General features: G+C 48.2%; 1 protein-coding gene across 10 annotated transcripts in view; it reads left to right on the forward strand.

Annotated features, from left to right (window-relative positions):
* The window catches only part of Polr3e (polymerase (RNA) III (DNA directed) polypeptide E), a 29,658-nt gene extending 13,639 nt beyond the window's left edge, over window positions 1–16,019 (forward strand). For 4 of the 10 annotated variants that reach the window (NR_166591.1, NM_001379288.1, NM_025298.4 and 1 more), the window contains 13 exons: window positions 718–837; window positions 1,891–1,976; window positions 2,270–2,314; window positions 2,417–2,508; window positions 3,357–3,477; window positions 6,187–6,268; window positions 7,580–7,639; window positions 7,723–7,880; window positions 8,333–8,394; window positions 8,886–9,409; window positions 11,074–11,151; window positions 13,131–13,256; window positions 14,060–16,019. Coding sequence is in view for 7 of the 10 variants with exons in the window: in NM_001379288.1 (NP_001366217.1) it covers window positions 718–837; window positions 1,891–1,976; window positions 2,270–2,314; window positions 2,417–2,508; window positions 3,357–3,477; window positions 6,187–6,268; window positions 7,580–7,639; window positions 7,723–7,880; window positions 8,333–8,394; window positions 8,886–9,409; window positions 11,074–11,151; window positions 13,131–13,256; window positions 14,060–14,116 (1,611 nt within the window). In the remaining 3 variants the exon portion in view is untranslated. The other 6 variants (XM_017322284.2, XM_006507887.4, NR_166590.1 and 3 more) reach the window with 5 other exon arrangements.
* Window positions 16,020–17,688: the final 1,669 nt, after the last annotated feature.

The raw sequence follows: 17,688 nt of genomic DNA on the forward strand, positions 1-17,688 counted from the left end.
GTTGACCCCCTCCCTGCTCCCCAGTCTGCTGCCTGGAGGAAATAACTACCCCCGCCCATCTGTTGAAACTGGGATAGCCTGGTTCTGTATAGTTGCTGGGATCCTGGGGTGTGGCCAGAATTGCCTGGAAACAGGAAGGTACAGCCCAGGATCCCCAGTGAAGTCACAGAGGCTCAAAAAAATCTCATGTTAATTACCTTTGTGATTCTGCATATTTAAATAGTGGTTACCTTACCAACAAGTTTGACTTTGGAAGATTTAGATAGAATATTAGTCTTCCACTCAGGATGCATGAAGTCCCTCCTATTTATGTATATGTAGTTTGCAATAACCATTGAAAGAAAATGCTGCGCAGTAATGTCACAGCTGGCACAGAAATGCCTATAGAGTTTGCACACCCTGGTAGACCGTCCTCTCCTGAAGTGATGTAACAGAGCTCAGGCTTCAGAGGTTGTCCTGTTCTCAGCAGTGGGTTGGCTAGCCGTTAAAACCTCCTGTACCTTCGTGGGTAAATGCCTTCATCTGAAAAGATATGTGTTGGCACCCATGTGGCCCAGCTGGAAAGCCTTGGCCAGGGCAGACAGAAGCAAGAAAATACCAGTTTGCATTAGTATCCCAGAGGCTGAATTCCAAAAGCAAAGTGGGAGGGGGTTCAATGGTTTGGTAAGATCTTTGGGGGCCACAGATGTGGGGGTGTGACCTCTCCCTTCTTCACAGGTACGGTTCTCCAGGCCAGAGTCCGAGCAGGCTCGCCAGCGCCGCGTGCAGTCCTATGAGTTCTTGCAGAAGAAGCATGCAGAAGAACCCTGGGTCCACCTGCACTACTATGGCATGAGGGTGAGACAGCGCAGGATCTGGGGGAAGAGCCCTGATGCCCAAGAGCCGCTTATCTCACTTCTAGCTCACCCTGTCTATGGCCACTTTGCTATACCCTAGAGAGCATCACGTGTGTGAGCAGTTTGCATCTTGCCATATCTCACTTAGCAGGTGTCATAAAGAGTGGGAAGCAGAGAGCTCCTGTTCCAGTTAGAGGTTTAGCCCCCTAAGCTGTAGGTACAGTAGGGGTGGCATTTGGTTAGGGTTTTTGATGTACCCTGGATGGTGACTGCAAGCTAGACACGTCATCTGGGGTCCCACTGGAGAATCTACTGTCTGTCACATACTCTGGCTACTGCCCACCTATCCAGGGTGAGTTTGAATATATTTGGGTTCCAGGGCTTTGCAACCTATTATCTGATGCTATACTCAGTAAAGAAAACAATTGAACATTGGCTTCCTGATCTTTGGGGGAAGGACCAACCAGAACCTTCCAGGAAAAGATTAGCATCAGGAGAGCCTTAGGTTCAGGGTCAGACTTGCAGCTACCCTATAGTTTCTCCCTGTGTGACCTTGGGAAAATGCATTTTCTTCCTTTGTTTTTCGAGACAGGGTTTCTCTGTGTAGCCCTGTCTGTCCTGGAACTCACTCTGTAGACCAGGCTGGCCTCGAACTCAGAAATCCACCTGCCTCTGCCTCCCAAATGCTGGGATTAAAGGCGTGCGCCACCACGCCCAGCTGCCTTTTCTTTCTTAGTCTCAGTTTCCTTCTCTGTGAAACAGGGATAGTTAGAGCCCTTGTACCGTTAGTGTGTTAATGAGCATTGGTACAGAGCCTGACACATGGTGGGTGCTTGGTGAAGGCTAGCTTGGTTTTAGTTCTTGCTGGGGTTTCTGCACTGTAGATGGAATACGAGGGCTGGGATCCCAAAGCCAGGGTGGGTGGGTGGTTGAGACCACATTGCAGAGGATTTGTGGGTGTTGTGCTCAGGAGGCTACATATGGGTCTGTGGAGAGCCTTGGAGCAGGGTAGTGGCTGGAGCGGGAGGTGATCTGCCCTGCCCTCTCTTCACAGGACAGCCGCTCAGAGCATGAGCGCCAGTACCTGCTGTGTCAGGGATCCAGCGGGGTAGAGAACACGGAGCTCGTCAAGTCACCCAGGTGGGACTAACTGGTGCTGGCTAGAGGTTCTGGAAAACAATCTGTTGGGACTGTGGCCCCTTTTTTTTGTAGGCAGGCTGAAGTGGGGACACTGTTCCTAGAGAAGTCCCAGGAGGGTGGCCTGGCATAGATGAGCCTCATGTTCTGTGAGGCTTGTCCAGGAGCTACTAGGACTACTGGGGATGGGGGGGATGGGTATTTGCTTACACCACCCCAGGGTTCAACCTGGCTGTGGTCTGTGCTCACATTCGTGGGTGAGGCAGAGTCCACAGAGCCCCTCCCTCTCCTTACAGTGAATACCTCATGATGCTCATGCCGCCCAGCCCAGAGGAGGAGAAGTGAGTAAGGGGCTCTTGTGTCCACCCTCCACTGCCTCCCACTGCCTCCCACTGTCTCCCACTGCCTCCCACTGCCTCCTAACTCAACTCTGCTTCTAACAGGGACAAGCCTGTGGCTCCCAGCAATGTCTTATCTATGGCCCAGCTGCGTACATTGCCTCTGGCTGATCAGATTAAGGTCCTGATGAAGAACGGTGAGCTCTGCTCTCTGCCTCCAGGGCCAAAGCCCCTCTGCTCCCCAGAGACTGTCCAGTTTGGCAGCTCCATTCTTGTCTGGGCAGATCAGTAATGCACCACTGTGTCGAGTCACCCAGTGGCACTGGTCTTTAAGACGGGCTGTTGAGCTGTTCTGGCCAGCTCCCTGCTGCAGGAGCCTGGGCAGGTCAATTTGAGCTTTGGTCTGTCTTTAAGAGAATAGTGTGGGTTCCTGGACACTGATGGGGCCAAGTACAGTTTTACAAGGGATGTCAGGTAGGACTCTGTCTTAGTGCCTTACAGGCCTCTACTCAATAAGGACTTGCTCCTTTTTTTCTCAGGTGGAGGTGCAGAACTTTTGGGGGCTGAGTTCCAAACTCTAGGCTCCTCTAAGAAGTCTTTAGGCCTGGATACAACTAGGGGCTCCCTGCCTCTCCAGGCTTCTATAGAGGACTCTGGACTCTGGGCTTTTTCCAGGTTTTGCCCTGAGTTCCAGAGGCATTACAAGTGACCTGGGTTCAAATCCTGTCTCTGCTTTTTCCAACCAGCTGGAATGTGGTGGTGGTGGTGGTGGGGTTCAACTCTTTCTGGGTCTAATAGTGACAGAATCTTCTGTACTCCTTAGATTTCCACATAGATCCTGACATTTGTTCTGTGGAAGGCAAGAGGCCAGGCCATAACGTTCGGCCACTGCTGTGGTGACTGCTGGTGCCATTGCAGTTATTCACGTTACTAGGAGTTGCAGGGCCTGGGATCTTAATGCTCTAGAAACATTTGCTGGGGAAGAGAGAAGGGTCAGGTCTCGCACTTTACCTAGTGAGTTGTGTCTTTTGTCTTTCCACCTCAGTGAAAGTCATGCCCTTCGCTAATCTCATGAGCCTCCTGGGCCCCTCTGTGGACTCTGTGGCTGTTCTACGTGGCATCCAGAAGGTGGCGATGTTAGTCCAAGGAAACTGGGTGGTAAAGAGGTAAGCTGCTTGGGAGTCTGAATGGAATGCTGTTGGTGTTCTGCCTAGTTGCGTTTTACCTCTTCCAGGACTCTTCCATTTTTTTATACAAATTTGGGAGTTAGTCTCTTAACTCTTTATTGGTTCCCTACAGTTTTGGCATGCTCTGCTGCATGTCAATTGCTTTTTACTTTCTTCCAAGACAGCTCAAAATCTTAGACTATTTTAGCTGTTCACCTCCCACATGTATATTTTAATCGTGTCTATATTTTCAGGCCCACAAGACTTTATGCAGCCAGTGTTCTTAGGCTTACTCACATGTCTGCCTTTTGTATTGTATTTTTATTCCAGTGTACATCTGAATTCCCATCAGGAATCATTTCAATCTTCCCAAAGAGTGCTATAGTATTTAATACAGGTCTGCAGTAATAGCTTTCCTCAGCTTTTAAGTTAGTGATAGTTCTTTCTTCATGCATTGATGTATTTTCTGTGTGTGCGCTTTACATAAATGTATAGGAATATGTGTGTTGAGGCCCAGTGTTGAGGTCAAGTGTCTTTCTTGGTTGCTTTCTCCTTTACGCAGGATTTCTCCCTGAACCTGGAGTTTTCCCCCATCTTCATTAGTTTAGCTGGCCAGTTTGCTGTGGGTATCTAGGGATTACAGGTGGCTGCATGAGTTTTGAGTATATGTCTGTGGGTAGTTGTAGGTGAGTATAGGTGCCCGTGGAGGCCAGAGGAGTCAGGTCCCTCTGGAGTGGGGACTGGGAGACAGACTCGGGTCCTCTGCTAGAGCAGTGCGTGCTCTGGACTGCTGAGCTGTCCTACTGTGGTCCTCACCCTTGGGCAGCAAGTGCTTCATCCTGTGAGCTGTCTCCCCAGCCGCACTCTGTGTTATGACGTCAGTTGTTACTGAAAGCCCACTGTGAACCTGATCCTTGTGCTTTGATCTTTGTCCTCCTCTGGTTGCTTTGAAGCCTTTCTCTTTGTCCTGGCTTTCCACTGTTATGTTAAGAAGTGGCTACGCAGGCAGAGGCAGGCGGATTTCTGAGTTCGAGGCCAGCCTGGTCTACAGGGTGAGTCCCAGGACAGCCAGGGCTACAGAGTGAGTCCCAGGACAGGCAAGGCTACACAGAGAAACAAACAAACAAACAAACAAACAAAAGAAGTGTCTATGTTTGGTTTGCTTTTTATGTTGCCTGTGGGGTTCAGGTCATGATTTTGTGGCTTAGTTTCAGCAGCCTCCTTTCTCCTCTGGTTTCCCATCAGATCATCAGTTCTGAGGGAGTAGAGATAGTCTGTGCTATTATTTCCTTACATTCTTAGATCATTGTATAATGCCTGGAACACACTAAACCAACCCCAGGAAATGCATACTTTAATTATAATGAGGTGGTGTTATAGTTAATACATTAACCCCAGGCTTTGAACAGTGTAGTATGAACAATATAAAATGTGAATAGTTCTAAAATTCAAAACATTCATTTCATTAAGCCCTTCATTTGATTGCCAACCTGATGGTAAAGTGTATTCCTCTTACATGGTGGTGCCATTTACAGGTAAATATATCTTGCTGTTGGATTATCCAGTTTTCTGTATGGAAGAATTTTGTCATGGCACATTGCTTGTTAAATGTGAGGGTGAATACTACTTGTATTTACACTGTAAAACCAGGAAGGGCTGTTGCATCACACACTCCTGAAGACACTAACCAAAAGAGGCCCAGGACTTGTGTATATCTCCCAAGGCACCTACAGAGCCGTGTTTGAGCTCGGAGACTCAGCCTGGCTTCTGCCTGTGCTGTTTTTGTCGTGGGAGGCCTAGCTATTGAAGTATGGCTTATCAGCTTGGGTGTCCTGCATATTGCAAGGATTTCTGTAAGCCTTTTCTTGGGTGTTGAGGCTACTGGGTGTGAGTCATAATCTTTCCAGCCAGATCTATCTTTGTGTTTAAACTCAGCTTGATTCAAATGTCTTACTTAAATGTTCTGTGCTGTGTGTGCCACCATTGAATGTTCTCGCTGTCCTTAAAGTATAGGGGCCCACAACATGTGTCTGTCTAGGTTTAGTTGACAATGGGCTCTTTCTCCATGTGACAGCCAAGAACACTTTGCCAGGTCTATACCCATGGAGTTTAACCTTGGAGTATGAGTTGCTCAGGACTGGCAGGTATGAAGGGAAGATCTCCAGCAGAGGAGCCGTTAAAAGCTGACCCTGGGGCTGTGGCTGGAGGAAGTGTGAGAGTCACATAGTAGGGACTGTCTGTTCGTGTGCCTCCAGGCCTCTACGCTGAGGACCTCTGGGCCCCAGGCACAGTCTTTATTCTTTGATGTTCTAGGGGAGTCAGGTCCAGCCTCTGACAGCTGACACATATCCACTTAGGCAGGCAGGAGAGGCCTTTTAACTGGCTTTAGCACTCGTTTCTCTTACAGCCACAAACATGTGACTTGTGAGGTCAGTCTTCTCAAGAGTCCTGGGCTCCTTGAGGTTCCAGGCTTGTGTGTGTGTCTGTGAGCCCCTAACTCCCCCCTGGGGTCAGGCCAGTCTGTGATGTGTTTGTTGGGAAGGGCTTGCTCTTTCCCATGACTTCCTGGGCCTGCAGACTCAGGCCTGTTGCTATGAAAGGATGCGACCTGGATTGGCTCAGACTGTAAGCCCTGGGCTTCTAAAGTAGGATGTGGGGGTGGTGGGACCATAGACAGGGACTGACCAGCTACGTCTGCTTGTTTGCCAGTGACATCCTGTATCCCAAGGATTCTTCCAGCCCTCACAGTGGCATGCCTGCTGAGGTGCTCTGCAGGGGCCGAGACTTTGTTGTGAGTATCTAGGCTCTGGCCACAGGGTCCAGGGTGGAGGGAGAGAATCCAAAGCAGGCAGTGAGCTCCAGCAGGGAGCTCACTGTGGGACTCCAGCTGGTGCTCTTTTGTCCTCTGGTCATTCTGGGCTGATGAAGACCCTGCTGGCTCAATCTGTGTGTGGGGTTCATGTGGTTAAGTGGTGTATTACAAAGCTCACCTTGGCTGCAGACTTAAGTTGGGTTTTCAGATGTCATGAGTGATTGACAGTCTGATAGCATTGGGTCCAGAGCCCTGCCCAGCCCCTGCTTTGGATGGCTGGCACCAATAGTTTCATATCACTATAGTCTGGCACTTATTCCTTGCTACTTTTCTGGGGTTTATGACTTCTGAGTTAATTCATCCTTCCTTTCTCTCACCCTGCCCTGTTTTATATCCAGAACTTAAGTCCCTCCCAGGGTCTTTAAGCTCAAGTCTCTGGAATCTGTACTACCCTCTAACCCTTGGCATTTACACATTGAATTTGCTGAAATGTGGCTGCTTAGAGCTGTTCATGTGGGCCCTTGTGCCCTGCACAGGCTTGTCCTGAAGGGAAGCAGTCCTTAGATTGTTTGAGGACAGCTGTGTTTGCTCTTCTGACTAGGTATTCTTAGCTTTTGGGGACGTCTGTGTTGAGGGGCCTCCGGAGTCTGACTTGGGGCATAGGAGTGCAGCTCCCAGCCGGCCTCATTCACTCATGCCAAGTGCCCTTTGGCTTTGGCTGCTTTTCTAGTGTTCGCATACCGTTGGGTTGGAGCCCGCAAGTGTATACGAAGTGTTACTATAGACAACAAGTAGCCATCCTTTCCTCTTGGCTCTCAGTGAATACTGAGAATACTTCCCCTCTCGAGAGTATTCCTGTGAGGTAGGTCAGGGACATGACAGCTGATGAGGCAGCGAGAGCTGTGGGAGCTGGAGCCTCTGGGAAGCCATGCCAACTACCAGTTGCTGCCACAGTGGAATGTCTCCATGCATAGGGCAGCATCTTGGTGCTGAATTCTCACGATGCTCTCAGGAGGCCCTGGGGATGCAAGAATGAACCAGATGGCCAAGGCCTCGTCCACTGAATACTTTGTTTTGGATTGAATGAGGCAGCCCAGCCTTCTTGGAGGAGAGAACACATCTGTAACATCTGTAAAGGCTGAAGGTGTCTCAGGTGTAGAGGCTACCCAAGGCACATACTAAGAAGAGTGGGGCAGAAGCTGCCCAGGCTCTGAGCTTCGCCTGTGCCTTTGCCTAGGCCTCTCTCAGGCCTGTTGCTGCCTCCTAGAATATGATGCCTTTCTTCCTCAGATGTGGAAGTTCACACAGAGCCGATGGGTGGTAAGAAAGGAGGTGGCAGCAGTGACCAAAGTAAGTGGTGTTCTTCATGACCTCAGGGCTCGCTATAGGAGGGAGCTTGGGGCTGGCGGTGCCTCACACTCCTCCTCCCGCAGCTCTGCGCTGAGGATGTGAAGGACTTTCTGGAGCACATGGCTGTAGTGAGAATCAACAAAGGCTGGGAGTTCTTACTGCCTTACGACCTGGAGTTTATCAAGAAGCATCCAGATGTGGTCCAGCGGCAGCACATGCTGTGGTCGGGCATCCAGGCCAAGTAAGGGCTTGTGGGGCAGCATGAGGGGTGTAGTAGGTGGCCCTGGCCCTGCCTCCCAGGAACAGCACACTTGGGCTGCGTCTGGGCAGTGAGGGACACTTGGGGTGGGGCTGTGTGTACCACAAAGATGATCACTAAATATCCCCACATCTTCTTACCGCAGGCTGATGCAGCCATACCCTTGGCTTGTCGTCTGCTTTGTTCTGAGGGCTAGAGAGGAGAAAGAAGGGCACTTAGTCTAGTGAGAAAAACAGGATTGTCATTCTCTTGACACTGGCCCTGGGCTCTGGCTAGGGGCTGGCGTGCACAGAGGGCTTGTATGGGAGAAGGCCTGGCTGAACCCTGTGTGCAGAGTGTTTTGGTGACCCAATGCCCTGGGCTTGGGGGCTTGTTCTGTGATGAGGCGATACAACGTATACGTTAGAGTTTAAAGGGTTTGTTCTTTTTTTCAGATTAGAAAAAGTCTATAATCTCGTAAAAGAAACCATGCCAAAGAAGCCGGATGGACAATCAGGTGTGTGTGGCTTCAAGGCTGGGTAGGCTTCCAGCTTGGTCCCTGGCCCAGAAGGGGCCCTTTTTGGGATCAGGCCCAGAAGAGGGCCATGTTATTTTCAAAGTTCATCCTTTCTGTGCTGACCTTCCTTCTCTCTCCACCCCACCACCAAGTTAGCCTATTGCTTGTCCAACAGGACAGCCTCAGTGGTCCCCACTCCCACCCCAGGAGGGCACTGTGTCCTTGAGGGCAGAGTGGAGTCTGAGACCTGTTGGATCAGCAGGTGGTGTTATAGGAGCTGCTGGAATCCCAGCAGGGCTCTGTAATTCTGTGCCCACTTGATTTCTCCCCTCAGTGTTAGATAGCAGAGTTCCTCCTGAGCAAGGAAGAGCGGAAGACAGCACATGGTTCCTTGCTTCAGGAGCTGCCTTCTGGTGTCCCCTACTCTCTGTCTCCATGCTTTGTCTGCCTGGGACCTGTACCCTTCTGAACCATAGTGTCTATCTACACAGCGCCTGTTGGTCTGGTCTCTGGGGAACAGCGGGTCCAAACAGCCAAAACCAAGGCCCAGCAGAACCATGCCTTCTTGGAGCGTGAACTGCAGCGACGGAAGGAGCAGATGCGGGCAGCCACAGTCCTGCCCAGCGTGCAGATCAAGGAGGAACCCCTGAGTGAGGAGGAAGCCGATGGGGCTGAGCTGGAGGCTGAGGAAGAGGAGCCCATGGACACTGCACCCAGCACTTGCCTCAGCACCAAGTTGGCCAATGGGCTGCCTGCTGGGCGGGCAGTGGGTGGGGACAGCCTAAATGGACACCCAGTTCCAGGCTGTGCCAGCAACCCGGTTGCCTGTGAACTGAAGGCTTTTGTGGAAGCCACCTTTCAGAGACAGTTTGTGCTCACGCTGAGCGAACTCAAGCGCCTCTTCAACCTGCACCTGGCAGGCCTGCCCCCGGGCCATATACTCTTCAGTGGCGTCTCAGACCGAATGCTACAGGATACGGTGCTGGCCGCTGGCTGCAAGCAGATACTGGTGCCTGTAAGTAAAACCTGTGTCTGTCAGGACAGGGTCAATCAGAGCCCTTCAGGAGGACAGCTGGGCGGTCTTCGCCTTCTTAGGAATCAGGCATGCGGAGAAATCTGTGTGTCTTGGCTCCATCTGTCTGTCTTAGGGACAGTGGCTGTGAGCCTGCGTGTGGATAGGGTACATGTTGTGTTCACTAGATGGCTATGTGAGTCTCAGGGCTCCCTGTCCTCATCTGAAGTGGGTGTGTTGGTTTTCTACCACAGGAAAGTAAGTTTGATAGGGCCCTAGGCACTATCAACGCCTCAGTAAACATAAGTCCTTTCCCCGGTTGGTATTTAGTTAGTCTCTAGGATATGAGTGGTACAGCTAGAATTTGAACCTCAGTCTAGAGGCTCTATCTAATCTGCTTTCGCAGAGATGAGATGAGCACTTCCCCTCGTAGGGAAGCCATGGCTTCCAGGCTATTTGACCATATAAGCTCTAGCCTCTGCAGTAGGCTTGGGGTGGTGGTGAACCTCCTTTACTTCAGTCATGTGGAGTGGGCTCCGCAGTGGGCTGGAGACTGTTGCCGTTGGCGGAAAGGAGTGTTTGGGTACAGTCTGAGGGAAGCTGTGTGGCTCATTCCTAGGCTCTAGCCAGCCCAGGAAGCAAATCAGGTAGGGACTGTGGGGAGGTGGCTATTCTGGCTTATATAGGGAGTATGCCATGTGCAGCAGCAAGGTCACAAGCACAAGGATGAAGCTTAGGCCAAGGCCCTTGCTTCTGTATGTAAGGAACAAAACAAGAGGCGCTGTGACCTCTATTGGTGGAATTTTCTTGCTGAGGTTTGCTTTTATAAGATGCTGGGATTGGGTTCATGGCTACCGCAAGTGGGGCCAGTATTCTGCAGGCCAACTTTTCTATGTCCTGGGCAGGAAAAGGATACTAGTCTGGTAGTAGAGATTGCCTAGGCCATTCACATGGACAGAGGATGAGGGACCTTCTGTGAAAGTGGTACTCTTTCCTGCTTAGCCATGCTCCTTCCTCTCAGAAGTGCTGGCATCTAGAGAACACCCCAGCCCTGTGTGGAGCAGTTTGACCCAAGGGCCATTTTCATAGCATGTCCAAGAAAAAAAGGTCATGGAAAGTAGACATAAAGACCCAGGTTTAACTCGTGCTTCACTCCTCTGCACTAAGGACCTATAGACAGTGAACATGCTTATCCTTTTGGTGAATGGGCAGGGCAACCCCTCGGCGAGGCTCAGGTTCTGTCAGGCTTTATGTGTTAGTGAGCATGGATCAGCTATAGGATCGAGACTGCAGGCCACAGTGCTGGCATCTCCCCTGACCTCCTTTTCAGACACCAGGACTGTCATCCTCTTCTGGTTGCCCCTGAAGCATGCCGCAAAAAAGGCATGGGAGTTTGCCAACATCTTGTTTTAGCTACTCTTCTTATGCTGTGCTTGTGGGAAACAGCTGAGCAGAAGTCGTAAGGAATACTAGGGAGGGGAGACTTTAGAACATTGCCAGGTAGATGCCTCCAGGCAGCAGCAGCAGCACACTGATGCCATCCCAAGCACCTGTTGGTGCACTGGCATTGCAGATTCCTCAGAGCCAGTGAGTGGGCTAGGTGGATTGAAGTGGGCAGAGCATGGGGTTGACAAGGCAGCGAAATGACCAGCTCATGCTTGGGCCAGTTTCCCCCACAGACTGCTGCTTCCCCTGATGAGCAGAAGGTATTTGCCCTCTGGGAGTCTGGAGACATGAGTGACCAGGTAAGGTGCTTTTTTCCCTTCCATCTTTCTTTCTCAAGAGTAGGAGTCCTGGAAGATTGAGGCCATTAGGAGCTGGGCACTGGAGTACAGTTGGACACATCAGATTTTTCAATCACTCCAAGACAGGCAGTGGTTTGAACCAGAACTTGGATGTCTGCCAAATTAGCACAGAATCACCTTTGAAAAGGTGACTGGTTTCTGGGAGTATGGTGGCCTCGCTATGAGACTTCTGTAGAGCTTCCATGGGATAGAGATGCCAGGCAGGCTTGGAAACCCATGTGCAGAGGAGAGTTCTCTGTGATCCCTGACAGCAGGAATCAAAAGGCTTTTTTATTAGCTGTCTCAAACCTGGATTTTGGTTTTTTTGTCCTGTGATCCTAGCTCCGGGGTTTGTATAGTGCAGCTCTGGGAGGGAGCTGAGGTCCAGATGCCTTTAAATCATGAACTTGCCTGGATTCCGAAGATTAAAGTGTTTGTTTTGCTTTGTTTTGTTTTTAGCAGAAGTGCCAGTCAGGTTGAGACAAGGAGTGAATCCTGCTGAAGCCTGTTTCCCTATTACCTACCAGGGGGACAGGAAGGCTGAGAGCAGGAGTGATATGGGGCCTAGCTTCGAACAGGAGTCCTGAAGTGACCCTGTTTTTGACCAAGAAAGATAGCTTTAGGCTTTCTCCTCTGATCACTAAGGAGAAAAATAAGTTCATTTAAAATCAAACAGAACCTAAAGAACTGTGCGGAAGCTGACTCTGGTTCTGCCCGACCCACTCATGCTCCTCAGAGGCGATGGATTGTGCAGCTCTTAGCAGCTGAGCGGAGTTGCCTCATGCAAGCACACAGAACGCGCTCATGCTGCAGTTGATGCTTCCCTCTCCTTCACCATGTGAGCTAGAGAGCCAGCTCAGGGCTTCAGGCACCTTCATTGCTAGGCTGTCTCACCTTGTGAACACAGCAGACCAGCCCGACACCTGTGGAATGTGACGTCACTGCCTCTCCATGTGCCTGGCCCTTCCTGGGTTTAGAATCTCAGCTTCTCTCACTTTATGTTAGCCACTGATGGGACAAAAGTTCCTTTTTTCTGCCCCTCAAGTACAGCTGGTAATCATAAAACTAAAATTTTACAGGACAAATCATTTCCCCTGTAGGAAGAGGGTATCTTAATCATTTCATAGTTGAAATTCAGTGACATTTTCTTGTGAGATCTTTAAGCCATGTTCTCTAATTGCAAACTGCAGAGTTTAAATTATTCTCTACATTAGTAGAACTTCTGTGTACTATGAATTCTTTATTTACTAGACAGTTGGGCTCTTAGAGAATCCTGTAGGTTGAGAAATTTCTTTACCTTTTTGTATCCTTACAGAAATTTGAGCTATTAAACCTAGTAGATGTTGTCTTTTCCTATTTTTTGAGATGAGAATTTTTCGAAGTAGCATTGACTGGCCTTGAGCTCATGCTGATGCCCGCCCGCCCTTCCTCCCTCCCTCCCTCCCTCCCTCCCTCCCTCCCTCCCTCCCTCCCTCCCTCCCTCCCTCCGTCCCTCCACAGCAGGGGTGTAGGTGTGAGTCACCCTCGACGTCAGTTCTCAGTCTTCCTTTCTGTTTAGGGACGGTCTCATCCTCCACTATTTCGTTCCTTTGTAGGAGTTTGGTGCATTTTCCACTTGCCTGGATTCAGTGTTATGCTTGTGTCTAGACTTTGAACCAATTTAGATACCTTTTCCCTAACCAGTATAAACTGGCTGCTTCTGCTTGCTTTCTTCTTCTATGTCCAAACTGCTCCTCCTGAGTTCTTTCACTGTAGTCTAGAATAGTGATAAATAAGTCAATCTTGCTAATCTTTAACCAGGAGTGCTGAGCCACAGGCTTTTAATTAGACACTGCAAGATAGGGCTAGGGCCATCATTTTGGGTCTTTTGTTTGGGAATAGTTTACATTTGGGATACTATTTCTCATACTAATGCTTTTTTTTTTTTAATTAAATTAAAGCATCGGCAGGTTTTGCTTGAAATATTTTCCAAAAATTACCGAGTACGTCGGAACTTGATCCAGTCTCGGCTGACTCAAGAATGTGGAGAAGAGCTAAGCAAACAGGAGGTGGATAAAGTGCTAAAGGTATGTCCATTGTGAACAAGACCTCACCCAGAGCTTCCAGGCTTTGACTTTGACCTGTTGTTTTAAGGACACTCATGTGTGGAAGGGAGTTGTGTCTGGTACCTTTATTCCTGCTGTGTGCATAGTAAATCAGGACAGGTTATCTCTAGTGCCCACCAGTCTGATGACCATCAACTGGTAATGACTAGCATTGGTGCACTGGCAGGAGAGTGAGCCTTTGCACGCAGCAGAGTTGGGGTGGGCGTGAGGGGTTGTGCATTATCTTCACCCAGTAAAAGATAGGCTTAAGCTAGAATCCAGTGTCCTGGGGTTCCTGCACCCACTTGTTTAACTGCAGTACAATCTTAAAAAAAAAAGAAGCCAGGCAGTGGTGGCACACACCTTTAATCCCAACACTTGGGAAGCAGAGAGAGGCAGGTGGATTTCTGAGTTCGAGGCCAGCCTGGTCTACAGAATGAGTTCCAGGACAGCCAGGGCTACACAGAGAAACCCTGTCTCCAAAAAACATAAATCAAAAACAACAAAAAGGAGTCCCGTTTGCTTAATGTGAAAACACTTTGACTGCTCCTTTGAACTGTGGTACAGTTGTAGAAATGGAGCACAGAAAGCCACTGACACATTCCCTATTATCTTCCCTCATGTAGGTAATATGCCTTATTAAGTCCCTTTGTCTTGGACAACTTGAAAAGTATTTGTTTTCGGTTTATACAGCAAACTATATAATACATCTTAAATCAGGTTATGATAACAATAGCTATCTTTCCTGCTAAAATCTGCCCTTACCCGGTTTTCTTAATTTCTAGGACTGTTGTGTAAGCTGTGGTGGCATGTGGTACCTTAAGGGGACAGTACAATCCTGACAATAGGAGCAAACTGCTAACTCGACGAATCCAAGCCCAGGGAAGGATGGCAGAGCCACACGTAGTCTTGACTTGCCTCAAGACACAGGAAGAGGATCTGCCTACCTGGTGGCCTGTGGCGCTGCCTGGCCCAGAGGACAGAGGGGCTCATGCTCAGCCAGTGGCAGGGTCAGCGTAAGTGAGAGCGCTCCCAGCAGAGACCAGCGGGCCTTCTTTGCAGTACAATTTGAAATTCCTGATGTATTTTGCTTATTGGGTTTCATTCTCATAATAAAGAGAGTGTACACTGACATGGGCAGGATTACGAAAATCATGGTTTAATATTTTCCTCTTTTAAATGAATGCCAACATAGTTAAAGATATGTTTACAAGATGAAGAGAACCTTAAGGTTTTTAATATTTAAAATGCCTAGAAGCCAATAATTAGTCTTAGAGTTTCTCTCTGCTAAGACTCCTGCCAATTTTATTAAACCAAATTGAACATTTTACTGTTGGGTTTCTGAGGCCACTTTACCTTTATAGCAGCCTGCTTTCTGTAGCGGTCTCAACTGTTTACACAAACCATAGCAAAACATTAGATTAACTCCATCTTCTCCTAATGTTTGCATAAAGGTGCAAACTAAACCAGGTAAGTGTGGAACAGTATATAAGCGAGGTTATCACTTTGATGTAAAAAAATCTATTTTGTGTATTTTTAAAATAAATGCTAACACTAAACTGGCGTCATAGTGCTGCTGTCCTCAGATAGTTGCAGGAAGAAAATGTGCTCTGTGCTTCCAAAGCGTTCAGTACTAAATGTCCTCTGTGCTTCCAAAGCGTTCAGTACTAAATGTCCTCTGTGCTTCCAAAGCGTTCAGTACTAAATGTCCTCTGTGCTTCCAAAGCGTTCAGTACTAAATGTCCTCTGTGCTTCCAAAGCGTTCAGTACTAAATGTCCTCTGTGCTTCCAAAGCGTTCAGTGCTAAATGTCCTCTGTGCTTCCAAAGCGTTCAGTACTAAATGTCCTCTGTGCTTCCAAAGCGTTCAGTACTAAATGTCCTCTGTGCTTCCAAAGCGTTCAGTACTAAATGTCCTCTGTGCTTCCAAAGCGTTCAGTGCTAAATGTCCTCTGTGCTTCCAAAGCGTTCAGTACTAAATGTCCTCTGTGCTTCCAAAGCGTTCAGTACTAAATGTCCTCTGTGCTTCCAAAGCGTTCAGTGCTAAATGTCCTCTGTGCTTCCAAAGCGTTCAGTACTAAATGTCCTCTGTGCTTCCAAAGCGTTCAGTACTAAATGTCCTCTGTGCTTCCAAAGCGTTCAGTACTAAATGTCCTCTGTGCTTCCAAAGCGTTCAGTACTAAATGTCCTCTGTGCTTCCAAAGCGTTCAGTACTAAATGTCCTCTGTGCTTCCAAAGCGTTCAGTGCTAAATGTCCTCTGTGCTTCCAAAGCGTTCAGTACTAAATGTCCTCTGTGCTTCCAAAGCGTTCAGTACTAAATGTCCTCTGTGCTTCCAAAGCGTTCAGTACTAAATGTCCTCTGTGCTTCCAAAGCGTTCAGTACTAAATGTGCTCTGTGCTTCCAAAGCGTTCAGTGCTAAAGAGAGAAGGGGGCCATCACACCGGGTCATGTCCATCTGTTGCTCACCTTGACCTTGTAAGATTGGTCTGATAGACTGGTCTGCTCACATTGCTCAGGCCACCACACACATAGGGACTGAGTGGCCTTAGCTGTGCTGCAGACACGGAAGCGGAAGGAAAGAAGGATGGGAAGTGAACACCAACTTCTTAAGAAGGGAAGTGAGCTAGCGCAGCAAACTCCTTCTGTGGGAGTTACATGAAAATAGTTTTTAAAAATAGATATTAATGTACTTCAGACCCAAATATTTAAAATCAAAATGTAATAAAGTTTTTTTTTTTAAACTAAGTCTTCAGAATGTGGTATTTTACACTTGTAACCCACCCCCCTCTCAGGGCTATGATTGACATGCTGAATTGCCAGACTTGAGCTGTGGTGAACATGCCAGACCATATAGTCCTACAAGTTGGGGGAAAGGTGAGGTAGGCTGGGTGAGATCTGACTTTTGCCATTTAGTTAAGAGTTTTTGCTACAGACCATCTTATGCAGCACAGTCACTACTGGCTGGGTTGAAATGATGCTCTGTGCTCCTCTCTCCAAGAAACATCAGATACTTTAGTATAATTTAGTAAAGCATCAATCAGGGATGTACTCTCAAGTGAACATTTGTTAATTACATCATTTAATAGGGTGGTTCTTGGTAACTGTTAACATATATGACTGTTAACTCAGTTAAAAATTACCAAACCAGTGAGGAATATGTCCTTACCATATCCTACGATCCTTTTGCCCTTTGAAAGGGGAAGCCTTCATGTGGGCTGGCACAGCTGCAACAGAACCCATGTAGGAAGAACTTAGTCAGATCAGTCTCAGTGAGGAAGGCCATGCATAAAAACAAAAACAACACCGAATCCAAAAAGCTCTGTGAACTTAAGATAGGAAGAATGGGATGCTAAAGAGAAGCAGAGATGACAACAGCAGCCCCTTCCAGCTCTCCTCTCCTTCCTTCAACAGAAGCATCAACTTGGTTAACAATCCTCAAGCAGAAACACTTCATAAGAGCTAAGGAAACCACAAATCTTAGAACCCACATATAGCCAACATAAAACACTTAATAAAGAGGAACACAGTATTATAACACCTTTAACCCGTCTGTGTAGAAAAATAAACTCACAGGAAGAACTGGGAAGTGAGCAAAGCCAATACTCATTCAGTGCTGATCTTTCAGAGCTGATCTGTGACTCATTCCATTGCTTAGCCCCAGACTCAGGCTGTTCCTATATGATTCAGGCCCATCTCCAGCATCATTTGGCCCCTACTGCCTAAGGCTTCAAACACATGGCTAGCCATGGGTACCAAGAAAGATGTTCCAAGCCTATCCAATGCCATGTGTGTCCCTTAGGTTTTATTCCTCTGTACCTCCAGACCTAAGCAGACCCAAGGTGTAGGTTTTCAGTCAATCCTAGCACTGGTCTGACCTTAGCTAATCCAGGCTAACCCTATGAGCCCAGTATCTAGATTGTCCCAGGTAGCTCTATGATCTATGCCTATCCCAGGGTACTAGCTAGCTGGAGGTCCACTCTTAGGGACCCAATTTCCAGCCCAATTCTACACACATAGTCAACTGGTATACGTAAGCAAATCCTCAGGTTTCAAAAGTGGGCTCCTAAACCTAGGTGCCAGGCTTACGGACTGCACCTACTGACCTGCAACAGAGTCATTTTGAGGACTCCAACAAGCTTGCTAAGCAGATGGCTTCATTAGAACTGGATAGGTGGGTGGGTGACTTTGCCGCATAGTCTAAAGAACCTGGAACAAGTTTTACTTCAATCATACATTAGCACATAGCCACAAGGATCAAGTAGTTTGGGAAACAATAAAACTAAGCACCAGAAGCAGACCACAAATGTCAACTCAAAGTCAGCAAAACAAAATAAAATACCAAGTTCAGCTAAGTCAGGGAAACTAAATGAGGAAAGTGAAATTTTTTTTAAATAGTCAAGAGTTGGCTTTTTTT

The sequence above is a fragment of the Mus musculus genome, chromosome 7, assembly GCF_000001635.26.
Source record: "Mus musculus strain C57BL/6J chromosome 7, GRCm38.p6 C57BL/6J".
Taxonomy (NCBI): Eukaryota; Metazoa; Chordata; class Mammalia; order Rodentia; family Muridae; genus Mus; species Mus musculus.